This window comes from Indicator indicator, chromosome 26 (genome assembly GCF_027791375.1).
Source record: "Indicator indicator isolate 239-I01 chromosome 26, UM_Iind_1.1, whole genome shotgun sequence".
NCBI lineage: Eukaryota > Metazoa > Chordata > Aves > Piciformes > Indicatoridae > Indicator > Indicator indicator.
Window position 1 is genome coordinate 10,511,355 of NC_072035.1, and position 26,333 is coordinate 10,537,687.

General features: G+C 48.2%; 1 protein-coding gene across 1 annotated transcript in view; it reads left to right on the forward strand.

The window, feature by feature from the left end:
* Window positions 1-2,677: 2,677 nt before the first annotated feature.
* The window catches only part of MYO1H (myosin IH), a 32,979-nt gene continuing 9,323 nt past the window's right edge, over window positions 2,678-26,333 (forward strand). Inside the window, exons 1-23 of the mRNA XM_054392925.1 lie at window positions 2,678-2,693; window positions 4,206-4,357; window positions 6,492-6,607; window positions 6,819-7,017; window positions 8,091-8,171; window positions 8,595-8,774; window positions 9,893-9,991; window positions 11,410-11,523; window positions 12,560-12,631; window positions 13,383-13,502; window positions 14,048-14,115; window positions 14,436-14,541; window positions 15,303-15,383; window positions 16,357-16,448; window positions 18,907-19,001; window positions 20,092-20,138; window positions 20,570-20,650; window positions 21,198-21,303; window positions 21,873-21,990; window positions 23,085-23,198; window positions 24,094-24,170; window positions 25,211-25,279; window positions 26,036-26,120. Of these exons, the coding sequence (XP_054248900.1) occupies window positions 4,232-4,357; window positions 6,492-6,607; window positions 6,819-7,017; window positions 8,091-8,171; window positions 8,595-8,774; window positions 9,893-9,991; window positions 11,410-11,523; window positions 12,560-12,631; window positions 13,383-13,502; window positions 14,048-14,115; window positions 14,436-14,541; window positions 15,303-15,383; window positions 16,357-16,448; window positions 18,907-19,001; window positions 20,092-20,138; window positions 20,570-20,650; window positions 21,198-21,303; window positions 21,873-21,990; window positions 23,085-23,198; window positions 24,094-24,170; window positions 25,211-25,279; window positions 26,036-26,120 (2,246 nt within the window). The 5' untranslated portion in view covers window positions 2,678-2,693; window positions 4,206-4,231. The remainder of the gene's footprint in view (window positions 2,694-4,205; window positions 4,358-6,491; window positions 6,608-6,818; window positions 7,018-8,090; window positions 8,172-8,594; window positions 8,775-9,892; window positions 9,992-11,409; window positions 11,524-12,559; window positions 12,632-13,382; window positions 13,503-14,047; window positions 14,116-14,435; window positions 14,542-15,302; window positions 15,384-16,356; window positions 16,449-18,906; window positions 19,002-20,091; window positions 20,139-20,569; window positions 20,651-21,197; window positions 21,304-21,872; window positions 21,991-23,084; window positions 23,199-24,093; window positions 24,171-25,210; window positions 25,280-26,035; window positions 26,121-26,333) is intronic.

Sequence of the window (26,333 nt, forward strand, 5' to 3'; positions counted from 1 at the left end):
TAATGAGCAAACTCCTGTTGAGCAGGAGGGGTGCAGGACTGGGTCAGGGAGTGCTACCTCTTGCAGTAGGGGACTATTTCCAAAACAGAGCTCTGATGTTTCTGGAGGAATCTGTCATAGCAGTGTTGCTCCAAGCTCATCAATCCTGAGAGCCTCATTTCTCTTGCTATGAGGACACCTTCGTTACTCAGTGAGGTTGGGCTTGGGTGTGAAGCTTCTTCAGTCCTATAAAGAGCTTTGTATTTAAAGCATCATCTGAAGGTTGGCTGAACAGAACTGAGAGGTCACTTCATTTAGCTAGCCAGGAGTAGCAGGAGGAGATTATTCTGCTGACAATTGTTTCTGCAGTCATGGGAAGATACTTCTTCTTGTCTTTGACAGCTGGCCAAAAGGGGAGAAAGAACTGGTGTCACATGAGAGTCGGCAGCAATCTGAGCACAACCCAAGAATTCAGGTTTTGGAGGCAAAACTCTGCTGTGTATGGAAAAGGAGGGAGGGAAAAGGAGAGGGGGAAGTGGGATAAAATCCTTAGAAACGTCCAACTGGGAATGAAAATGGGGTTTGCAGTGACCTCTAGTGGAGATCCAGCCCAGGAGCTGCAGGAAGGGCTGAGGAGCCTCTTCAGGAGTGGTCTCTTTCGTGCCTGCAGTTGCTCAATTTACCCAGCAGAAAGGCTCGAATCTGTCACATGCTCTTCAGACTCAGACTTCAGCGAGGTCTTAAAAACCTCCTCGAGTGGTGGCATCGGCGTAAGCCTCATCGTGACTTGAGTGCTGACAGCGTGTTAGATAATTCATTAAAGCCCAGGATGTCAGCATCCCTGTCCAAGAGCAAACCGCCCTGACACATGATACTTGGTGTCAGTGGGCCTCATCTTCAGCCCTGTTAACTCTTGATGGACAAAGTGCAGGTTGGAGAAGGAGTTGAGAGGAGATGCCACGCTGCGGTGATGCAGGTAAAGCAAGGGGCAGGTGGGACAGGAAAACCCTGCTGAGTTTGGAGGGTGGTGGGAAGGAAGTTCAGCATCTCTGTTGGTCTTGGGGAGGTGTGGAGAAGATGGGATCCTAGGAAAAATTTCTTTGCTGAAATTGTGCTGGAACAGGCTGCCCAGGTGGTGGTGGTGGAGCTACCATGCCTGGAGGTGTTCAAGAAGTATGTAGGCATGGCACTTGAGGACATGGTTTAGTGATGGTGTTGGCTTGATGGTTAGGCTTGATGATCTCAGAGGGCTTTTCCAACCTTAATGATTTCATGATACTCTTCTATGATTCTATGAATGGATGGCTTTGGGGGTGGGCCCAACAAATCTGGAGTCTGGAGTCTTGCATGGCATGTTGCTGTAGATAAGGGTGTTTGACTGGATGGGTAAAGATATTCTAGGTGAGATGGTGCCCAGCTGGGGATCTTACCTCTTTGTTTTTGCATGGGTGGCATGGTTGCTTTGGGTTTCATAGAATAGAATCATAGAATTGTGAGGGTTGGAAGGGACCTCAAGGATCATCCAGTTCCAACCCCCCTGCTGTGGGCAGGGACACCTCTCACTAGGTCAGGTTGCTCAGAGCCACATCCAGCCTGCCCTTAAAAACCTCCAGGGATGGGGTTTCCCTAAATAGAGGCATCATAGTGATCAAAGAATCATAGAATGGTTTTACTTGGAAGGGACTTTAAAGATTCTCTAATTCCAACCCCCCTGATCCTCCTCTTGCCCTGCACATTGATCTCCTCTGTGGTGTTAAACTGAAGAAACAGCAACTATTAACTCAGAAGTTCTGAGCCCCTGGCAAAGATGGGGGATAATTTTGCAAATCTGGGTGTTTTTGTAAAGAAAAAAAGTTGTTTAGTTTTGTTTTTCCTAACTGTTCCTTGCCAGCTCTTGCTTGGTTGGTACAAACTTTGTCAGAGAAACCAACCTGTTGCTCCTGACCTTGTGTTGCTTACTTCAGGGGGGTTGGACTTCATGATCTTTAAAGGTCCCTTCCAACCCAATGCATTCTGTGATCAGCCCTTTCTCAAGAGCTGCCCATCTCATGGATTTGTGGTGTGGTCTGTTGCAGTTCCTTGTAGTTCATGCTGATGGACAAATCCCTGTGGGAACAGAAAAAGGCTTCTTTGTAGTGAGGGAGAGATCTTCTGATAGAGCTTGTGTCTCAGGAGGCAAGAAAGGAAAATCTCCTGACTCTGCAGTGATGAGGGAAGGAAAATAATCCTTTGAAAAGAGCAGTGACTTGCTGGGGTGACGTGCTGGTGAATCCTGGGGTGGGGATCTCTTGCTGATGGTGATACCAGGTAAGCACGAAACCTCCAGAACTGGAGTTGGGGAGGGTGTGGGGGGAACAGGGTGGTTTATGGTGCCATGATAATAAAATTGCCTGACCTCAGCAACAGCAAAACAGGGAGAAAATCTGAGCATAAAATCAGCTCAGAAAAGAGTTTCAGGATTTTTTTTTTTTTTGTCTGATGGGAACCAGTGTCACTTACCAATTAACATACCAGTGAGAGAACTGGGTTAAGGAAACCTGAGCAGGCCACTGTGGTGTCAGGCTTCTCTCCTGCTTCCTGGCTTGGAGAGAAGGTAAAAGTCTCTTATCCAGCTTGTCTAGCTCTCTCAGAAGGACAAATCCACCTGAAGTTGTTGATAGTCTTTTGCAGCCCAGAAGGCCAATGGCATCCTGGGCTGCATCAAAAGAAGCAAGGCCAGCAGATGGAGTGAGGTGATTCTGCCACTCTGCCCTGGTGAGACCTCACCTGCAGTACTGTGTCCAGCTCTGGAGTCCTCAACACAGGAGCACCTCTGCTATTGGGACAGGCTGGGAGAGTTGAGACTCTTCAGCCTGGAGAGGAGAAGGCTCCAGGGAGAACTTAGAGCTGCATTTCAATATCAGAAAGGGACCTACAGGAAGGCTGGGGAGGAACTGTTTAGAAGGACTTGTGGTGCCAGGACAAGGGCCAAGGGTTTGAAATTGGAGCAGTCGAGATTTAGGTTGGACATTAGGAGGAAGCTCTTCACAATGAGAGGGGTGAAACACTGGAACAGGTTGCCCAAGGAGGTGGTTGAGACCCCATCCCTGGACACATTCAAGGTCCAACTTGGGGCCGTGGGCACCTGATCTAGTTGGAGGAGATGTCCCTGCTGACTGCACGGGGGTTGGACAAATGACCTTTGAGGGTCATTTCCAACCTGATGCTGTCTGTGCGTCTGTGATAGCAAAATGCTGAACTCCAACCTTGTCAGGCAGCCCCTGTCCATAGAGCAAATAAGAAAGAGTATGGGGTGGAGTGGTGGGAGTGCAGGGGTGGCATCACAGAACCAAATATGAATTATTTTGGGGGAAAAATACATTACAGTGAAGTAACAAGGCTGCTAAAAATGTTTCTGCTGAAGACGTTTGTGATGTGGCAACCATGCTCAACACAAAGCAGGTGTGACCAAGTGTCCTGTCTTCTCTCAGTCCAGAAGAGAGGCTGAAATCATTGCTATCACCTACTTACTACTGCACTCTGAAAAGCCATGTTGTAAGGTTTGCTCATGATTTGTGTGAAGCTGTAAGGATCTTTGGGGAGCTGTCAGCACTGCTGGGATGACTGGTGGTGTGGGAACACCAGCACTGGCAAGTGTTGAACAAGGTATTTGGCTTGGAGGTAAGTGTTCAGGATGAAAGTATGGAGGGGAGACTTCATTGATTTCTACAACTCTCTTGAAAGGAGGTTGGAGCCAGGTGGGGATTTGGTCTCTTCTCCCTAGTGTCAGGTGACAGAACAAGAAGAAATGGCCTGAAGTTGTGCCAGGGGAGATTTAGGTGGGAGATGAGGAACAATTTCTTTGCTGCAAGAGTGGTCAGGCATTGGAACAGGCTGCCCAGGGAGATGGTGGAGTCACCATCTCTGGATGTGTTCAAGAAATGTGTGGACAAGGCACTTTGGGACCTGGTTTAGTGGCCATGGTGGTGCTGGGTTGATGGTTGGTCTCTTCCAGCTCAAACAATTCAGTGATTCTATGACTGTGGAGACCTTGAAGTGCAAACCTGCATGGTATGAAATTGCCCTCAGTAGGGAAGGTGTTAACAACAACTTGGATAACAATCCTTTGGTGTTCCCCCCACAAGGCTGATTTGACCCTGGGCTATGAGGAAGAACTTAGCTGACCCTTAGGATCCCTACCTGCTCTCTCCCACTTCTGAATCATCCAACCTTTGTGTTATAGAAAGAAGTGGAAGACAACACTGATGAAAACATGGAAGGGGCTCTGATAGCCCGGGACAGAGTCGGGGTGCAGGACTTTGTGCTTCTGGACTCCCACACCAGTGAGACAGCTTTCCTCAACAACCTTCGCAAGCGCTACCAGGAGAACCTCATCTATGTAAGTGCTGGTGGCTGTGTGGATTTGTGCAGCCTGTGGTTGGTGAAATGTCTCTAACTGTGGCTCATATATTTAAAAAAAACCCAAGAAAACAACAAAAAAACCCCACCCAAACCAAAACTGTTCTCCTCCCCCTCTACCCTGCCCTGGTGAGACCTCACCTGGAGTATTGCGTCCAGTTCTGGGCTCCTCAGTTCAAGAGGGATCTACTCAAGAGAGTCCAATGGAGAGCTACCAGGATGATTAAGGGACTGGAGCACTGCCCTGTGAGGAGAGGCTGAGAGCACTGGGGCTGTTTAGTCTGGAGAAGAGAAGACTGAGAGAGGATTTAATAAGTGTTTATAAATATCTGAGGGCTGGGGGTCAGGAGGGAGGGGACAGGCTCTGCTCACTTGCACCCTGGGATAGGACAAGGGGTAACGGATATAAACTACAGCACAGGAGGTTCCACCTCAACATGAGGAGGAATTTCTTCACTGTGAGGGTCACAGAGCACTGGAAAAGACTGCCCAGGGACGTTGTGGAGTCTCCTTCTCTGGAGACTTTCCAGACCCATCTAGATGTGTTCCTGTGAGACCTGTGCTGGATTCTCTGGTCCTGCTCTGGCAGGAGGGTTGGACTCGATCTCTGGAGGTCCCTTCCAACCCCTGTGAGCCTGTTGTTGCCCATCTTGCTGGGGTGCAAACAAACTTCAAGGGCAGAAAGCTCTGTCAGTACAGACTCCTCTCCCAGCCTGGCTTTGTTGTGCTCCGAGACAAGGGAGTGCCCAGGGAGGTGGTGGAGTCACCATCCCTGAAGGTTTTCAAAGGAACATGTAGACATGGCACTTCAGGACATGGTGTTCATGGTAGTGTTGGACCTGATGATCTTAGAGGTCTTTTCCAACCTTAATCATGATTCCATGAGACAATAAACCTCAGAAGATGTTAGTACTCAGCAGAGTGATCACCCAGTAGTAGTCTGGCTGCTTCAGCCAAGGTAAATCATAGTCTCAGCCTGCTGAGAGTTGCCTTGAAGACCCAAACAACATTCAGTAGCATTCCACTTGCCCATTCCCTTTTTCTCAAGACAAGGCAGCACTGAATGTGGTATCTCACTTGTCTGAGAAGCAGAGAGTACTTCATGGTGCTGACTAAGGTGACTTCACAGCCATGCCCGTTTTCTCAGCAGCCTCCAAGTTCTGCACTGTCTTGGAGCAATGGCAAGTATCTCACAGGTCCCTTGTCAAATGAGTGTTGATGGCTGTATGACTCTAATCATAGAATCATCCAGGTTGGAAGAGACCTCCAAGATCATCCAGTCCAACCTATCACCCAGCCCTAAGCACTCAACCAGACCATGGCACTAAGTGCCTCATCCAGGCTTCTCTTGAACATCTCCAGTGATAGTGACTCCACCACCTCCCTGGGCAGCCCATTCCAATGGGCAATCACCCTCTCTGTGAAGAACTTCCTCCTAACATCCAGCCTAGACCTCCCCTGGCACAACTTGAGACTGTGTCCTCTTGTTCTGCTGCTGGTTGCCTGGGAAGGAAGTGAAACAAGGGTAGAAAAGAGGGCATTGTGATGGGGTGAAAAATGGATCCAAATAATCCAAAGATGTCCTGAGATGTGTGATTTCACAGCCAAGAAGGCATTTTTCTGTTTGACAGTTATCTATGGAACAGAAACTACTTGGCTTTCCTTCCCAGCATTAATTATGGGCCACTTCCAGAGATCTTTGTGAAATGGAGCTGGGAAAGCAAATGCATCATTGTGTTAACTTGGTGGAAGTTGTTGGGGTTTTTTGTTTTGTTTTTCTTCTACTAAGCATCATGAGATACCAAAATGTTGTCTATAATTTGTAAAGCTCTAAGCTTGCTGTCATTGTTCAACTACACTCATAACTAGGTAGATATTGGAAGAAGTTTGGTGTTGGCTTTGAAATCTTGAAGCTTGTGGAGGTTTGTTTGTTTTTTTTTTTTCCCTGGGTTGGTTTGGGTTTTGTTTTTCCCTTTCTTCATCTCACACCAAGCTCTGTGCCATCTTTTCCAGTTGTTCTTGCATAATATCCTGATGTACTTGACTCCTCTTGGGACCTCTCACTGTAGTGATGGAACAAGTTTCTCACCTGTGTGCATTCCTTCTCCCTGCAGACATACATTGGTACTCTTCTTGTATCTGTCAACCCTTACCAAGAGCTGGATATCTACACCATGACACAGATGCAGCTCTATCGAGGGGTCAACTTCTTTGAACTGCCACCACATCTGTGAGTACAACCTGCAGCAGGCTGCCCAGACAGCTTGTATAGTCTTCTTCTCTGAAGACTTTCAAGACCCATCTGGATGCATTCCTCTATGCCCTGCCTTAGGTGATCCTGCTTTTAGCAGTGGGGTTGGACTGGATGATCTCTGGAGGTCCAGTCCAATCCCTGCCATCCAAGGACTGTCTTCTGATTGCTTCTTGTGGTCCTTGCTCAGATATGCCATAGCTGACAATGCCTACAGGCTGATGTGCAGCGAGTACAACAACCATTTCATCCTCATCTCGGGGGAGAGTGGAGCTGGGAAGACAGAAGCATCCAAGAAGATCTTGCAGTATTATGCAGTGACTTGTCCGACCACGGAGCAGCTGCAGGTCATCCGCGATCGCCTCCTGCTTTCCAACCCTGTTCTTGAGGTAAAAACTAAAGGAAGGGACAAAATGCAGAAGAGTTGGGGTTGAAGGCCTCCTTCCATGAGACTTTGATGCAAGTCTACACATCTACACCCAGGAATAACCTCTTGCTCTACATGAATTTGTGCCTGAACTGAGACACTGGACAGGTTGACCAGGGACATTGTGGACGCCCTTTCCCTAGAGGTGCTCAAGGCCTTGAGCAACCTGATCCAGTGGCAAGTGTCCCTGATCATGGCAGCAGGGTTGGAACTAGATCATCTTTAAGGTCCCTTCCAACCCAAACCATTCTATGAATCTAGGAAATAACATAAATAATGAGATCCATTCAGCCTTTTGGCTGAAAGAATGTTTGGGATTTCCTATCACATAGTCTTTAGAAATTTAAACTTGGGTTGATAGTTGGGGATAGTTGAAACCTGGGAGTAGAAGTTCTTTGTGGCTTCAGTTATAGGTCACACAGAGAATTTTAGGTGAATTCCATGTTAAAGCTAGGGAAATGCATTAGTTCAGTATCATGGAACCATAGAGCTGTTGAGGTCGGAAGAGACTCTTGAGGTCAAGTCCAACCACTCATCTAGAGCTTGCAATCTCACCACTACTACTAAACCACTCCCACTGAGTTCAGATGTAAACCTAACACTGTCAAGTCCACCAAAGTGACTTCCTCAAAAGGGTGCTCAAGCCATGAAACAGGCTACCCCTGGAAGTGGTTGAATAATCATCCTTAGAGCTTAGCTATACTTAAGCTGTATAGGTGTAGTGCTGAGGGACATGGGTTAGTACCAGACTTGCTAGTGTTTGGTTAATGGTTGGATTCTTACCTAAAAGCTCTTTTCCAGCCTAAGTGATTCCAAGCTTGTATTTCTTTAATCCCACTAAATTCAGTAGCAGGACACAGCTGATGCAGCAAATCTTTGTTACCGGAGCTTGTCAGGTTCTCATGGTGGTCTTAGGCTGGTGGTTAGACTCAGTGATCTTAGAGGTCTTTTCCAACTGAAACACATCTCTGATTCCAACTAAAACAATCCTCTGATTCTATGAGAAGTGACTTAATTTCATCTGTTTGTCCCTAGGCTTTTGGAAACGCAAAAACCCTGCGTAACGACAACTCGAGTAGGTTTGGGAAATACATGGACATCCAGTTTGATTTTAAGGTGAGAGGGTTGTCAGTGCTCTACCAGTGAACCTTTTTGGATACTTCCCAGGCAGCATAGGATTGATGAAGCCTTACACTGCAGATTTCTGCCCCTTTTCTCGCAGGAGATGCGTTTTTTTGTGAGTAAAGTGACTGATTTTTCCATCCTGAAAGCTGCTTCTACTACTGGTATTACTGCCAGCCCTCAGTAGAAAGCTGACACAGGTTGTTGTAAGGCTTGAATTACACTAGGAAAACAACAAACTCTTTAGATGCAGCTTGTAGTGCTGGATACTACCTCTTAAACACAAGATGGCAGATAAGTAACAGCAGAAACTTGCTTCTCCTCACACTGCTCCTCATTCCTGGGTGTGGGGGAACGGCCATCACAACCAAGTTCTTTCTATCTGGTGGTGCTGATCTGGCTGCTTTGTTCTGCCAGGGAGCTCCAGTGGGAGGGCACATCCTCAGTTACCTCATTGAGAAATCCCGAGTTGTCCATCAAAACCACGGAGAAAGGAATTTCCATATCTTCTACCAGTTATTAGAGGGGGGAGAGAAGGAACTTCTCGGCTGGCTGGGGCTGGAGCGCAACCCCCAGAAGTATGCCTATCTCATCCAGGTCAGTGAGAGCTTCTCTCCCTCTCTGTATCTCGCATCCTGAGCTGCAGAGGTTGCAAATGCAGCTTCCCTCACATACTAAGTGTGCTGCAAGGCTGCTAAGAGGACCTGCTTTTGTACTCAGCTCTGGTGAGGCCACACCTTGAGTATTGTGTCCAGTTTTGGGCACCTCAATACAGAGGAGATGTGGAGGTGCTGGAGCCAGTGCTGAGGAGGGCAAGGAAGCTGAGGAAGGGTCTGGAGAATAAATCTGATGAGGAGCAACTGAGGGAGCTGGGGATGGTTAGTGTGAAAAAGAGGAGGCTGAGGGAAGACCTCACTGCTCTCTGCAGCTACCTGAAAGGACATTGTGGAGAGGCTGGTGCTGGTCTCTTCTCACAGATAGTTAGTGACAGAACAAGAGGGAATGGCCTCAAGCTGTGACTGAGTAGGTTTAGACTGGACATTAGGAAACCTTTATTCATGGCAAGAGTGGTCAGGGATTGGAATGTGCTGCCCAGGGAGGTGGTGGAGTCCCCAAGCCTGGATGTGTTTGAAGGTGGTTTGGATGTGGTGCTTGGGGCTATGGTTTAGGGGTGACCCCTCTAGAGTTGGACTTGGTGACCCTGAGGGTCTCTTCCAACCTGAATGTTTCTGTGATTCTGTGTGTCACAGAATGGTTAGAGGAGACTTCTGGAGATCATCCAGTCCAAACCCTCTGCTAAAGCAGGGTCACCCACAGCAGCTTGCCCACATTGTACAGGTGGGTTTGGAACCCCTCCGCAGAATGAGACTCCACAACCTCACTGGGTAACCTACTCCACAACCCAAGCTGGGTAGGCTTGGTCACCCTTAAATCCAACAAATTCCTCCCCATGGAGCTTCTTATATTGCAGTTTGTCCCCATTACCTCTTGTCCTGTCACTGGGCACCACTGAAAACAAACTGACCTCATCCTCCTGACACCAGTAATGAAATAAACTTGCTAGCTGGTTGCAGATGACATCCAGACAGGCTGAGGAAAGTGGAAATGAAACTGTCTGCAGCTGATATAATAAAATTATTTTGCTAATTAATTGTACTAATCGATCTTTCTTTTTTATGCTGATTGTACTGATTGAACTTTCTTTCACTCTCCAGGGTAAATGTGCCAAAGTGTTTTCTATTAATGACAAGAATGACTGGAAAATAGTCCGCAAAGCTTTTTCTATCATTGATTTCACTGAGAGAGACCTACAGGTAGGTGTGGGGAAGGACTAAGCCCCCCCAGGGGGGTTTTAAGGAAGGACTGAGCCCCTCAGTGGGGCCTGAGGAAGGACAGCAGCACACTCCTTACTGAAGTGATAGAAGCAGTGTTGTTTGGGAGAGGTGCTGAGAAGAGACTAGGCCATCACACCTAATCCCAGCATGGTGGAGGCTAGAAGGGCTCTTTGGAGATGTGATGGTTTTAAAGACTGTCTTTAATTTTTCCTCTCGCAAAGTTTGAGCAGAGAAGGTGAAAGAATGTAAATGAATCACTATTGGGTGTAAGAAAGCAAATAATGATTATTCTAAACACTTCAGTTGGAGAGAGAGAAATGTTTAAGAATCAGCACTCAAAACAAGTTACAGCAGTCTCAGTCTTCTCTCAGTCTGCCTGCTTCTCCTTTTCTGGCTGAAAATAACACACACCTGCATATTGAACCTTGACAAGCTAAGTCTAACAGCCTCTCTGCCTCTTGGCTCTCTCTGCCTTCTGCCAGGGGGGCTTGGGGGGAGTCCTTCTGGCTTGGCCCCTGGGGGCTTGGTTGTGTTTTCCTGTTGATTGTACGTATTTGTAAATGTTGTGAATAGTGTATATTTGTACGTATTCGTTGCATTTCATCATAGATTGTAGGTTTGCCTGTAAATACAGCTTCATCTGCTTCCAGACTGAGCTAGCTTGGTTATTGTTGGTGTGGGAGGGGGATTTCAGCTCTCACACTGTAACAGGAGACCATCTAGTCCACCCCTCCCTGCTAAAGCACAGGCACTCACACCAGCTTGCCCAGGATCAAAATGTCCAGGTGGGTTTGAAATCTCTGCAGGGAAGGAGACTCCATAACCTCTCTGAGCAGCCTGCTCCAGCACCCTCATGGGAAAGAAGTTCTTCCTTTATGTTTAGGTGGCAGTGGGGGAGTGAGTGGGTAAAAAACTCTGTCCTTGGGTATAGCCTGATGGCAACTGGTGGGAGCATCTTTCTAAGGCTGTCTGACTCACCTCTTCCAGCCTAGCCTGCATTAGCAATGCATAAATGTTTATGAATATCTGAGGGCTGAGAGTCAAGAGGGAGGGGACAGGCTCTGCTCACTTGCACCCTGGGATAGGTCAAGGGGCAATGGATATAAACTACAGCACAGGAGGTTCCAGCTCAACAGGAGGAGGAACTTCTTCACTGTGAGGGTCACAGAGCACTGGAACAGGCTGCCCAGAGAGGTTGTGGAGTCTCCTCCTCTGGAGACTTTCAAGACCTATCTGGATGTGTTCCTCTGTGACCCTCTCTGAATACTATGGTCCTGTTCTGGCAGGAGGGTTGGACTCGATCTCCAGAGGTCCCTTCCAACCCCTAACACCCTGTGGTAGAGCCATGGCCTGGAGCTGTGGGAAGCTGTTTTCTAATGGTGCATCTCTCGTTGCAGCATCTCTTTGGAATCGTTGCGAGCGTGCTGCACCTTGGGAACATTCAGTTTGAGGAGGACAGCAATGGACATGCCATCATTCGTGATGGCACCCAGATCAAGTGGATCTCAAAGGTATCTCTGCTCACATGGTGTCAGAATTGAAGCCTCAGCCTTGCTGTGTTTTCCTCTTAGGGACAAAACCAATCTGTTCCCAAAAGCAGAAGGATTGCTACATACATACTCAGCTCTCGCTAAAAGCTATCTAGTTAATGATGTCCCTGCTTGTTGCAGGGGGGTTGGATGCAATGACCTTCAAAGGTCCCTTCCATTCTTACTTATGACTGTCTTGAATTGCAGAGACCTTCTTTCTACCACATCTCTGAAGCTTCCTTACTTGCTGTTAACTCAAAGCTGAGTGTAACTGGGAATGAACTGGTGGACAATAAGGTATCCGTGGACAGCAATGTGCCCTCATGGCCAAAAAGGCAGATGGTATCCTGGGGTGCATGAAGAAGACTGTGGCCAGCAGGTCAAGGGAGGTTCTCCTCCCCCTGTATGCTGTCCTGGTGAGACCACATCTGAGTATTGTGTCTAGTTCTGGGCTCCCCAGTTCAAGAGGGACAGGGACATGCTAGAGAGAGTCCAACAGAGCCTATGAGGATGATGAAGGGATTGTAACATCTGTCTGATGAGGAAAGGCTGAGAGACCTGGGGCTGTTTAGCCTGGAGAAGAGCAGCCTGAGAGGGGATGTGATCAATGTTTACAAATATCTGAAGGGTAGGTGTCAAGAAGGGGCCAGGCTCTTCTCAGTAGTGTCCTGTGATAGGACAAAAGGCAATGGATACAAACTGGAACCCAGGAAGTTCCACCTCAACATGGGGAAAAACTTCTTTGGTGCGAGGATACTGGAGCCTTGGAGCAGACTGCCCAGAGAGGTTGTGGAGTCTCCTTCTCTGGAGACTTTCAAGACCTATCTGGTTGTGTTCCTGTGTGACCTTCTCTAGATGAAGGTGCTCTGGCAGGGGGGTTGGACTTGATCTCCAGAGGTCTTTTCCAACCCCTACCATTCTATGAACTGGGGGTTATGCCCTGCTGATCACACAAATGCTACTTATTTCAGTATTCTCCTGCTGACCATACTCTGAGTGCCACTACTTATTCCTACAGCTCCTGGGTGCACACTTGTCCATTCTGCAGGAAGCTCTTACCCATCGGAAGATTGAAGCCAGATCTGAAGAGGTACAGAGTTAGTCCTGTGTTAGGAAGAGATTCTTTGCAGTGAGGGTGGGGAGACACTGGAACAGGCTGCCCAAGGAGGTTGTGGATGCCCCCTCCCAGAAGGTGTTTGAGGCCAGACTGCAAGTTTGGGGTGCTGGAGCATGTTTGGTGAAGGGCCCTTGAACACAAGGCTGATAAGGAATGGCTGAAGGACCTGGGATTGTTCAGCCTGGAGAAAAGGAGGCTGAGAGGAGGCCTCATTGCTCTCTACAACTACCTGAAAGGAGGTTGGAGCCAGGTGGGGGTCAGTCTCCTATCACATGCAACAAGTGACAGGATAAGAGGGAACAGTTGAAGTTGTGCCCAGGGGAGGTTCAGGTGGGGTATTAGGAACGATTTCTTTGTAGCAAGAGTCGTCAGGCACTGGAACAGGCTGTCCAGGGAGGTGTTGGAGTCACCATCCCTGGAGGTATTTAAAGGATGTGTGGATGTGGTCCTGAGGGACATGGTTTAGTGGTAGTGGTTCAGCAGCAGTGATGGGCTTGTGACCTTTAGGCAAGTAATTGGACTTGATGATCTCAGGGGTCTCTTCCAACCTCAACAGTTCTATGGTTCTAAGTTGTAGTCAAGTCAAGGTCCAATCAGGTGAGCACTGTGCTGTAGTACACAGCAGCATGGCTGGCTCTCCAAGCCATCAGTGTGAAGTAGCTTTGCAGAAGCTTGCTCTGATCAGCTGTGGTGTTGATCATCTCTGGAATATCTTCACTTGTAGGTCCTAAGCCCGTTGAACGTGGATTTGGCATTCTGTGCTCGGGATGCAGTAGCAAAGGCCATCTACGGACGAACCTTCACTTGGCTGGTCAACAAAATCAACAACTCTCTGGCCAACAAGGTTGGTTGCTTGCCTAATGTCCTCCTAGACAATGAGTGCCCCTAGCACGTTGAGCAAAGCTCCTCCAGTGAGGCCCTACAGCACTCAGCACCAAATGTTTCAGGTGTTGGAACAGGCTGCCCAGGGAGGTGGTGGAGTTGCCATCCCTGGAGGTGTTTAAGATGCATGGATGTGATGCTGAAGGAGGTGGTTTAATGCTAGTGGCTTAGCAATAGTGGTGGGATTGCAACCTCCAGGCAAGAAGTTGCTCTTGATGATCTCAGAGGTGTCTTCCAGCCTCAACAGTTCTATGGTTCTGCATCTTGGATGCTTGGTAACTGATGTGTGGCCATCCCACTGCACTGAGCTGGAGAACTGTTGAGTTAGGTGTGGAAGGTGGTTTGTTAAAGAGTTTTAGAAGTTCACTTTAAGGTGGTTACTCAATTGGTGTGTGATACCAAGCTCTCAAAAAGAAAGGTTAACATCTAGGTGGGGAAAACGAGGAATCAGGCAGGGGAGCAGCATCAGCTGAAGCAGCAGTTACAGGACAATGGTTTGTTTAACAGGATTCAACTCGGAAAACAGTTATTGGCCTGCTGGACATCTATGGCTTTGAAGTGCTGGACACAAACAGGTAACACTTCCTCAGCCTTGGGGTAATCTGTCCTCATGCTGGTGGGGGCATGTGCTGAAGTCCTTCATGGCTTCTTGGTTGTATTCTTGTCCCAGCAAGGCAAGCTACAGATGACCTCAGATTCTGAGCGCACTAAGTTAGGTGAACCCCTGCTGAAAGTCCCCTTGGACTGCTTGCCTGGATTTGAGGTGTGGGCACAAGAGTGTGAGAGGGATGTGTGGGCTTGGTCTGCAGAGAAGTGGGTTGTTGGGCTTGAAAGTGGTGGGAGAAGTAAAACTGTCCATGAAATAAAAACTAATGCTCATGTAACCACTCTGAAGCTTTGAGCAGTTCTGCATTAATTACTGCAATGAGAAACTCCAGCAGCTGTTGATTGAGATGACCTTGAAAGCAGAGCAGGAGGAATATAAACTGGAAGGGATAGAGGTAATTTATTATTTTTCCCCTCTCCCTTTTTCCTTTGAGCTGCCATCACTCTGGATACTTTTGATCACTGATGAAGAAGACATCCTGCTATTTTTTTTTCTTTTTGAAGTTTCATTGTTCATGTGAGAAGTAGAAGACAGCCATGGGTCTCATTCTGTAAACCACCTGCAGTGTAATTTAGCCTAGACTGAATTGACATCATAGAATGGTTTGGGTTGGAATGGACTTCCAAAGGTCATCTAGTTCAATCTCCCTCCATCCTCTATTAGATCTGAGGAAGGAAAAGGATATGCCCCACAACTCAGGTCAACAGTGGTAATGTCCTTATAGAAATGGGGAGCTCCACCAGTCTGGGCACTGGAAGATGGAGTTGCATTAATGTGGAGAGGCAGTGGAACACTGGAACAAGTTGCCTGGGGAGGTAGTTGGGGCCCCATCCCTGGTGAGGCTCGACAGGGCTCTGGGCTACCTGATCTAGTTGAGGATGTCCTTGCTTACTGCAGAGGGGTTTGGATTAGATGATCTTTGGAGGTCCCTTCCAACCCAGACCATTCCATGATTCTGTGAAGAGGATGGTCTAGGCTGCTGAAGTAGGAAGGCTTTACTGTGAGGCTGGTGAGTCATTGGGCTGTCCCTTGTCAGCTTGGTTGGTGTGAATTCACAACTGGGATCTTTAGTGGGGTTGGAGCTTGGCTTCAGAGAACTTGACCACCACAAGGAAAAGATCTTCCTTTAAAACTTATATCCCCTCTTATTTCCAGTGGGAACAAATTCCATATTTCAACAACAAGATCATCTGTGACCTGGTTGAGGAGAAGCATAAAGGAATCATCTCCATTCTGGTAAGAACAGAGTTTGTGCTGCTTAAATCAAAACACTTGCCTCTGTCCTACTGAGATGGTCCATAACTGTGCTTTTTGCTTCTAATTGTGTGATGGATCTGCAGAATTCAGAATGTGAACAGCTAGACCTTGTAAGCAGACCCAGAAGATGAAGGTAGAGGATCTGCTTGCTGGCAGAGCTGTGGGTTTTGAAGTTGTGCTGCTACCACAGTGAGCCTGAGTGCTCAAAGGCAGGTCCAGACTGTTCTCTCCACTTCTCTGCTTGGAGAGACTGAGACAGAAGGAAAGTACCTGCAGCAACCTGGGTGATTTGTAGTTAGCAGCAGGAGTTGGGACCTAGGTGTCTTCCAAGTGCTGTTAGGGAGACAGCAGAACACCAGGAATGCTCCTCCATAGCCACTTGAACCCAGACACCCAGGCCTTTCCAAAGATAGGACAGCTCATCCCATCTATCTCCTCATGTGACTTGCTAGCCTTGATGCTTGGTGTTTCAGAAGGGCTCAGCTAGGAGAGAAACCTGAGAGCTGCCTTCTTCCTCCTCCTCCTGAGCTGCAGGTCCTTCTCTTGCCCTTTAGTTGTTAGTGCTCCTAAAAATGATCTGAAGAAGATCCTCATTGTGCCCTTGGTAGGGATGGCAGAAGAAATGGGAGGTCCTTCTGGATTTTGATGTTTAATGATGTACATTTTCTCACTGATTTTTAAGTGACCTAGAAAGAATAAAGGATGAGGTAGGACATTGCCAAATCTGGAGGGGAAAAAGCCAGATTTGACTGAACCTGACTTATCTTGTCAGGTCTCCTGAAGGCAGACCAACAAAGCTTGAAATTTAAGTAGTCAATTGCTTGTATAAAACAGAGCTCATCCCAAGTGGTGGCTGAGCTCTCTAGGTTTGCTTCACAAAGTTGTACTGAGTGTTAGTGAGGCTGGAGGTGTCTGTCCAGAGCAGAGATTGATCTGGTGTCTGTTGTTGCAGGATGAAGAGTGCTTACGACCTGGTGAAGCCACTGATTTGAGCTTCTTGGAAAAGCTGGAAGAGAAAGTAGGAGATCATGCCCACTTCGTGACGTATGCATTGACTCTCTCGATCCTAGCCCAGAGGGACCCTTCCCATCTCTTACCCACAGCAGAGTTTTGGGGGAGGGACCAATTGTTGCTTTGTACCAAAGAAAATCAAGCAGCTCCTCCACTGTCTGAAGTTGGAATGTGCTGTGCTGGTAGGGTATGACCTGAGGGACTGAGGAGGTGGTGGTGGTGAGGATTCCTGTCTCTACTGGTGTGATGCTGATCTTTGAGTTTGGATTACTGTGTCCAATTTTGGGCTCCCCAGTTCAAGAGAGACAGGGATCTGCTGGAGAGTCCAATGGAGAGCCACAAGGATGATTAGGGGCTTGAGCATCTCCCCTGTGGAGACTGAGAGCCCTGGGGCTGTTTAGTCTGGAGAAGACTGAGAGAGGATCTGATCAATGTCTATAAATATCTGAGGGGTGGATGTCAAGTGGAGGAGGCCACTCTCTTTTTGGTGGTGCACACTAATAAGACAAGGAGCAATGGGTACAAACTTGAATATAGAAGATTTTATCTCAGCATGAGAAGAAAACTTCTTTATAGTGAGGGTGATGGAGCCCTGGAGCAGGCTGCCCAGGGAGGTTCTGGAGTCTCCTTCTCTGGAGACTTTTAAATCCAACCTGGATGCATTCATATGTGGACTACTCTAAGTGATCCTGCTTTGGCAGAGAACTTGATCTCTGGAGGTCCCTTCCAGCTTCTAATGTTCTACAATTCTGTTATTTCATTCCACACTAAAATTAGGGGTTGCTCTGTAAAGATTAGATGGTTTTGGCCCATGGAGGTTAGATGTCTTAGTGGTGGGATCATGAGCTCTAGGTGCAGTTTGACTTGATGATCTCAAAGGTCTCTTCCATCTTCAGCAGTTCTGTGGTTCTATGATTTTTGGTCATAGGTAGCTTTTTTTCATCCCTGACTCTAGGGAATGTTGAAGATGTTGTGCAGAGCAGCCTAAGCCCCAAGCTGTGAGGGATACAGAAATGATTCAGGCATTGGAATAGGCTGCACAGGGAAGTGGTGGAGTCCCCATTCCCATGAGGTGTTGAAGCAATATGTGGATATGGCACTTGGGGACATGATTTAGTGGCCCTGGTGGTGTTAGGCTGATGGTTAGACTTGATGCTGAAGGTCTTTTCCAACCCAAACAGTTCTATGATTTACCCAAAGTCCATCTCAATCTGCACGGACTTCAGGTAGAAAGATGGAAGAATCATGCTCCTGCTCAGATCTCCCAGAGGAGCAGCACTTTGGTTAATACCCAATTTGCAGCATTTTCAGATGCAGTTTTGGTGGCAGATGAACAGGTTGGTGCTGGGCTGTGCTGGCAGCTCCCAGCAGAAGCCTGCTTGGAAGGCTTTGACAAGTCATCAATTCAGAGTCACACTGCTGAGTTGTCACTGTCTCTACAGCTCTGAAGTTCATCACAGCCAAGTGGAAAATTTGTTGCCAGCTTCCTTGTCACCACAAATGTGCCTTAATCCTGCTCTGCCTGATGACAAGCTTGAAATAGAAGTGCTGGAGCTACTTAAATAGGACCTGCTCTTGGCAAGGCTCTTGGAAGGAAATTTTGATGTGCTAATGTGCTGTTGTGACACAACTCTGCTGGTAGTGCCTGCTGACAAAGCTGAAACTTCAACTGTTAGGTTGCTCTTTTTTTTTTTTCCCCACTTCTATTTTTATTTTTTTTTTCCCCTCAGGAGTCCTTGATTTCTAAATTTTTCCTGCTATTCTGGAGATTTTTTTTTTTTTGAGCTGAATTCTTCTAGGACAAAATATCTCAAGCAGTCCTTCTCCCCACCCTGTTTTCACTTTGAAATTGAGGAAGGTTGTGATCTAGTTTGGCATTAGAAGAAACTTCTTCCCTTGAAAAGGTTCTCAAACCCTGGAAGAGGCTCCTGAGGGAGATGGGTTCAATCTCCATCCCTGGAGGGCTTTCACAGAGGCTAAACCATGTCCCTCAGCACCACAACTTGGTAGAATTAGATCATGGTTGGATTTGATGATCTTGAAGGTCTTTTCCAACTGAAACAATTTTATGTCCCTGCTTACTTCAAGGGGGGTTGGCCAGATGACCTTTAAAGGTCCCTTCCAATTCAATGTATTCTCTGATCTTGTGTGGGCAACAAGATCATGTTGAAATCAATATTTATCAATATCAAGAGAGAAATATTGATGCTTGTGGAAAGGGTGATCATTGCCAGGTGGCAATGGGGGCTCTCAGATACCTTGAGGAGTTTCTGGTAGCTAGCTCCTGTCTTCCAGCACTAAATTTTGCTGCTAGCTCCTCAGAATGGACAAACTGCCTATGGGCCATAACTGCGTAGTGGGAACCACGCTGATAGAACTTAGACTCCCAGCTCTCCTACAGCTGTGTTTTGTGTAGGTGACTTTCTACCAGCTGGGGAAACCTATCTGCTGCTTTTTCTACTCCTGATGTTGTTGTTTGATGTCTCTGCAGTCGCAAGCTTGCAGACCAGAAAACCAGGAAATCGATTGACTGGGTGGATTTCCGCCTCCTTCACTACGCAGGGGAAGTCACTTACAGTGCTGTGGGTGAGTGTGACCTAACCACCAGCCTACAGCTGACCTGAGCTTCTAAACCAGTGTGGTAGATAATAGAATGGTGTCCAGTTCTGGGCCCCTCAGTTTAGGAAAGATGTTGAATTGCTGGAGCATGTCCAGAGAAGGGCAGCGAGGCTGGGGAGAGGCCTTGAGCACAAGCCCTATGAGGAGAGGCTGAGGGAGCTGGGACTGTTTAGCCTGGAGAAGAGGAGGCTCAGGGGAGACCTCATTGCTGTCTACAACTACCTGAAGGGAGGTTGTAGCCAGGAGGGGGTTGGTCTCTTCTCCCAGGCAACCAGCACCAGAACAAGAGGACACAGTCTGAAGCTGCACAGGGGAGGTTTAGGCTGGAGGTGAGGAGAAAGTTCTTCACAGAGAGAGTGGTTGGCCATTGGAATGTGCTGCCCAGGGAGGTGGTGGAGTCACCATCCCTGGAGGTGTTCAAGAGGGGATTGGACGTGGCACTAGGTGCCATGGTTTAGATAATCATGAGGTGCAGGGTAACAGGTTGGACTCGATCTTTGAGGTCTCTTCCAACCTTCTTGATTCTATGATTCAATTTGTTTGTGGGTTGGAAAAGCCTTCTAAGATCATCCAGTCCAACCATCAACCCAACACCACCCTGGCCATCAAACCATGTCCCAAAACTGAGCCTGACCTGAAGATGAATCACAAAATACCTGCCCTCTGCAAGCACCATTACTTCAAAGTCTTAAACATAAAGGCACCAGAGGAGGTTTAGGTTGGATAGGAGGAAAAGTTTCTTCGCTGAAAGAGTGGTCAGGAATTGGAACAGGCTGCCCAGGGGAGGTGGTGGAGTCACCATCCCTGGAGGTGTTAAAAAAATGTGTGGACATGGCTCTTGGGGACAGGGTTTAACGGTGCTGGGTAGAAGGTTGGACTTGATCTTAGATATTTTCCAAAGTTAATGATTCCCTGATACCTGCCCTCTGCAACTACCACTAGTTCAAAGTGAACATGAATGCAGTGTGGATCTCAAGGATATAAATTTTGTGTTATGAAGTGTGTAGCCTTCAAAAAGAATTGAACCCTCTCCTTTTCCTTGTTTGTTTTTCTTCAGGGTTTCTGGAGAAAAATAATGATCTCCTGTACAGAAACCTGAAAGAGGTAAGAACAAAAACATTTCCTCCTAAATGTGAGGAGAAACCTCTTTACTGTGAGGGTGCTGGAGCCCTGGAGCAGGCTGCCCAGAGAGGTTGTGGAGTTTCCTTCTCTGAAGAGATTCCAAACTTACCTGGCCATTGTGATCCTGGGCAAGCTGCTGTGCAGAGAGGTTGGACTGGATGATCTCCAGAGGTTCCTTCCAAGCCCTACCATGCCTGGATCATGTGAAAAAAGGTTCCTAAGTTACCTTGCTTGAAGCAGAGATGCTTTGCAGAGGATTGAGTTTTGTCTCTGTAGCAAACAACTTCTGTTTCTCCTTGGCAATGCTCTTTGGGCACCTGCATGGTGTCCCCACAGCTGTGCTGCTCAAGCTTGGAAGCATCCCAGTCGGAATTGCACCCCTCTAAGGCAGTGTTTCCCTGCTCCGGTTTCAGGTGCTGTGCAACTCTAAAAATGGCATCATCAGAGAGTGCTTTTTACTGTCAGAGCTGGACAACAGGAGGAGACCAGAGACTGTGAGTTTCATCTCAGCTTTGACACTGTGCTCAAAGAGCTCAAGCTGGATGATGGGGCTTGGGATGATGATGTCCAGTCCCTACTATTCTGGGATCTTGTCAATAAAACTCAACTTCCTAAGTCTTGATTGAACCACTGACCCCATCCCTTGTCCTGAATTCAGTGGATTGTTATTTTTGGCTGGTGTTGCACCTCTGCTAGCTTCCTGCTAGCTGAACAGTGATGTTGCTGAGACAGCAGCCACCAGAGTGACATCCCTTAATGCTGTTATTGATGCATCTTCTTAAAATGAGCCCTGTGGCCACCATCCAAGGGTGTTTAGTTTCTAAAGAGCTGCCTTGCATGTTCAGCTCCATGGCAGGGGTTCAGCTCTTCCTGCTGAGTACTGTCAGTAGCTCAGGATTGAGTTGTTCTTCAGAGTTTTGGTGCTACCACTGCACGTCAGCCCTTCTCTTGCAACTTTAAGGTGGTTGCAAGGATTGAGTTGCTTGCAATTACTGCAGCACCTGAGTTCCAATGCTGAAACTTCTTTCTATGTCCTTTTAGGTTGCAACTCAGTTCAAGAACAGTCTGACAAGCCTCATAGAAATCCTGATGTCCAAGGAGCCTTCTTATGTCCGATGTATTAAGCCAAATGAGCTCAAGGAGCCTGGTAAGACATTGGGCTGAAGGGATGAACTGAGGAAGACTTCAGCTTCCAGAATCATGGAATCACAGAATCATTTGGGTTGGAAAAGACCTTTAAGATCAGTGGAATCCACCCATGATCATTTGTGTTGATGTCTTGCTGATCTTTCAGGTATAAGTCCTGAGCAACCTGATCTAGTTGGGGATGTCCCTGCTTACTGCAGGGGATTGGACTTAGGTGACCTTTAGAAGTCCTTTCCACCCCAGTGTGCTTTATGAGTCTGTTCTCTAGCTCTGCTAAGTCTGGTGCTAAACCATGGCCCTCAGCACCACATCTGTCTGTTAAACACCTTCAGGGATGGGGATTCAACCACCTCCCTGGGCAGCCTGTTCCAGTGGTTGAGAACCCTTTCAGTGGAGAAGTTTCTTCTGATGTCCAACCTAAACCTCCCCTGGTGCAACTTGCGGCCATCTCCTCTCATGCTCTTGCTAACTGTAGAGTTGATCCTCCCTTCCTCATCCATCTTGATCCATGAAGCAGGGAGTGAGCTTCCAGTGTCTGCCAGTGACTGTGTGTGTTCTCTCTCACTCCAGGGAGGTTTGATGACTTTCTGATCCGACACCAGGTGAAGTACCTGGGCCTGATGGAGCACCTGAGGGTGAGACGAGCTGGCTTCGCCTACCGGCGCAAGTATGAAATCTTCCTGCAAAGGTAAGCAGAGGTGTTCTGCCCTCTAGACAGGGAGACCTGCCCTCCCATGAGGGCTGCAGGGCAAGGTGTGCTTGAATCACAGAAACATTCAGGTTGGAAGAGACCCTTAGGGTCACCAAGTCCAACTCCCCAAGCACCACATCCAAACCACCTTCAAACACATCCAGGCTTGGGGACTCCACCACCTCCCTGGGCAGCACATTCCAATGCCTGACCACTCTTGCCATGAATAAAGGTTTCCTAATGTCCAGTCTAAACCTACTCAGTCACAGCTTGAGGCCATTCCCTCTTGTTCTGTCACTAATCACCTGGGAGAAGAGACCAGCACCAGCCTCTCCACAATGTCGTTTCAGGTAGTTGTAGACAGCAAGGAGGTCTCCACTCAGCCTCCTCTTTTTCACACTAACCATCCCCAGCTCCCTCAGTTGCTCTTCATAAGATTTCTTCTCCAGACCCTTCCCCAGCTTCCTTGCCCTCCTCAGCACTGGTTTCAGCACCTCCACATCTCTCTGGTGTTGAGGTGCCCAAAACTGCACACAGTATTCAAGGTGTGGCCTCCCCAGAGCTGGGTACAAGGGGACAATCACCTCCCCACTCCTGCTGGACACAGCATTCCTGATCCCAGCCAGGATGCCTTTGGCTTTCTTGGTCACCTGGGCACACTGCTGGCTCATATTCAGCTGCTTGTCCATTAGCACCCCCAGGTCTCTTTCTGCCAGACAGCTTTCCAGCCATACTGCCCCAACCCTGTAGCACTGCTTGGGGTTGTTGTCACCCAAGTGCAGGGCCTGGCATGTGGCCTTGTTGAAGGCCCTTCCATTAATGATGGCCATAGATCCAATCTATCCAAGTCCCTCTGTAGAGCCTCCCTACCCTCATGCAGATATGTCAAGTCCCAGTGATGGGAGATGTGTTGGTGTCAGCAGAGAAGCTTCTACATCAAAGATAACCTTTGTATGTGTCTTGTCTCTATCCATTTTGATGTTCTTTGGCATCTGCCTTCAATAAAGCAGTAAGGATCTGGAGGGGAGAGTTTCAGGAAGGGGTTCCTCAAACAGCAAGTCATTTGTGCTGATGTCTTGTTTATCTTTCAGGTATAAATCCCTCTGCCCAGCTACCTGGCCAAATTGGAATGGGCCAGCAGCTGAGGGTGTAGAGAAGCTCATCAAGCATCTTGGTTATAAGCCTGAAGAATACAAATTAGGAAGGTAAGTTTGTTTTTTCTGCTGCTGAGCTGCATGGGGCTTACCTTGTTGAATCCTCTGTCCTGGCTGTGACTGCAAGCCACCAAGATCTAGCAGTGTGAGCAGATCTCTTCAGCTTGATTCTTGCTTGACCATGTGAACTAGATGGACCTGTCTGGGTCTGCAAACCTGACAGCTTCTGATTAGTGACCAAAGCAACCTCACCCCAAAGGTATATGCTGCACAGCAGCAAGTAGCCAGATACAAACCCCAGATTTATGGATTTCCTTTTTATTTTTTACCTTCTGCTTCCTTGGAAGCTTTGAATCCAGCACAGTTTCTTCCATCTCTGGGTTAGGGGAGATGGGCCACCTTGCTTCAGCTCCAGGTCTCCCTTCTTGCTTGGGCAGCCAGAGGCAATTTGCCTGTCTTAGGCTTGAGTTCTTCTCTTAACTGCCTTTTGCAGCCACTTCTGAACCACAATTTTGTCCTCTCTGCCAAGGCATGGGGCAAAGCAGGACCTTCTGATGTCACCTTCAACCTGTGGCTATCAAAATCCATGCACTAATGCCTAGGCTGGGGGCTAAATCAAGGAAACCTGTTTCACTGGGTTTCAGCTGCTCATCCTGAGCTGCTGGGAAAGTTGTAGAGATCCCAGTTTGGGGAATTATGAGTTGTGTGAAGGCAGAGGTCTCCACATTACACATTTCAGGACAACTGAGCTTGTGCAGTATTGTGGTGTGCTTCCTTCCCTCCCCCTTCACCCTTTGCACCCATTCAGGACATGCCACATAGATGCATGAGGAGTAGTTATGGAAGGAGATGTAACTTGTTGTCCCTTACAGCTAGTTGGAGAGCTCTCTGCCTGGCTAGGGCACCTGCAATGATGGGAATAAGTTACTTGTGGTCTCTCTTTCAGAACCAAAATATTCATCCGGTTCCCAAAGACTCTGTTTGCTACTGAAGATGCATTTGAACTCAGGAAGTACCTGCTGGGTATGGTTCCACTTCCCTTTATCTATATAGAGACTAAGAAGCAGAGCCTGGGTGAAACTCTGGGCTCCAGGTTCATGCAGCAGATGTACCATGGTGAGAGCTGAGACCTTTGATCTGTACAGCTCTGGAGGGTCCAGGGAAAGCTTCATGCCAGGGTGGGAATAAATCACTCTCATATTAGGAAGAACTTCATCACCATGAGGGTGGTGAGACAGTGGCACAGGCTGTCCAGGGAGGTAATGGAAGCCTCATCCCTGGAGGTTCTTAAGGCCAGGCTGGATGTGGCTCTGAGCAACCTGATGTAGTGTGAGGTGTCCCTGCCCATGGCAGGGGGGTTGGAACTGGATGATCCTTGAGGTCCCTTCCAACCCTAACAATTCTATGATTCTCTGTTGCCTGGTTCCTAGATACCCATCTGCTTTTAGAGCTCCTTGGTCCTGCTAGTAACTGTTGGTCCATGTCTGGATGCAGTAAGGACCTCTCCTTTGGGAGTGGGATACCACCCATCTCATCCTAGTGATACCTGTTGGGACCTGCTTGAAAAGCATTAATGGTGCACATTTATGGGCATGTTTAGCTACACAGCCTACTTCTGGTCCTGTTGGGGTTTTGGCACCTTTGCTCCTCCATGTGCAGACCCTCCTGTGGCTTGGAACATGATGTCTGATCCCTGTGGGGCTACAGCAGAGCTGGAGAGGGACCTGATCCAAAGGCATGGAGTGACAGGACATGGGATGGGATGGCTTCAGACTGGAAGAAGCTGAATTTAGATTGGGCATTAGGAAGAAATTCTCCATGAGACTTGTGAGGCACTGGAACAGGTTTCCCAGAGAAGTTGTGGGGACTTCAAGCCTGGAAATGTTTAAAGTCAAGCTGGATGGGGCTTTGAGCCACCTGGTCCAGTGGGAGGTGTCCCTGCCCATGGCAGGGGCTGGGACTAGATGATCTTTAAGGTCCTTTTCAGCCCAAACCAGTCTGTGGCTCTAGGAATGCTGTGGATGCTGTAGATCCCAGCAATGTCTCTGCTTTTTCCCCCCCAGTTTCAAGACTCCAGGCCAAATACAAAGGACGCCTTGGGAAAAGGGAATTCAAGAAGAAGAGAGATGCAGGTATGGGCTCTGGAACTGAGGATCCTTTTCCTAGGGCCATGCTTTCCAGCAGCAGTTGTAGCCTGGGGGGGAGGCCCCTTCTCAGTAGCTTTGGGAGGGAGGTCACAAATCCATGTGGCTGCAGACAGCCCTTGCAGCTTCCCCCCCAGGGCTGTGGGTGATGTGGTCAGATGCAGGTGGCAGCTGTGAGGAGCATCCTCAGCTCTGCTCTGCTGAACTTCTCACACCATGTGCTGCTCTTGGTGCCACCCAGGCATCAGCTGATGGAGCAGCTCTGTGTGGTGGCAGCAGCACCCTGTGGTGTGCCTTTGGGAGGGTCCTGGGGCACAGAGAAATTGCTTTTAGTGCCAGTGGCTTAGCAGCAGTGATGGTGAGCCCCGGGTGAGTGGCTGGACATGATGATCTCAAAGGGCTCTTGCAACCTCAACAGTTCCCTGGTTCTATTCAATGCTCATCAACTCCTGGAGCAACAGAGCCTCTTATGATTCTGGGCAGGCTGCCAAATCATGGTGCAGGCTCACAGGACAGTTTTCTGAGATGACCTCCTTGCTGTCCACAGCCACGCTGTTGAGCTCTACAGTGCAGGTGGTGCCAGATCAGTTATGGAGCATTAAATGTCCTAAACTTCTTGTTCCAAAGATCAGCCCATGGGAAGAGCTGCAGAATAACCAGTTAGAACTCCTTCTATGTGACTTTAAAGGATAGTATGGCCCAGGACCTCTGACACTAACCCAAGGACCTGATTACCTCTTGCAGCTATCAAGTTGGAAGCTTGTTGGAGAGGAGTTCTGGCACGGAAGGCAGCCAAGAAGAGGTCATGGGCAGTTCAGATAATCAGGAAGTAACTATCCCTGCATGGTGGTCATGGCGGGGAGGGTTGTGGGTGGTGGGGCACAGCTTGGTGATGGTTTCTGGACAATGAGTCCACAGTACTGACAGTACAGCAAGTCAAAATGATCTCCTTCCCCCCCATTTCTGAGCCACCACGGTGCTTAGGAGGACAGTTGCCAGATGGGGCTGATCAGAAGTGGCTTTCACCTCTGACATCCACCAA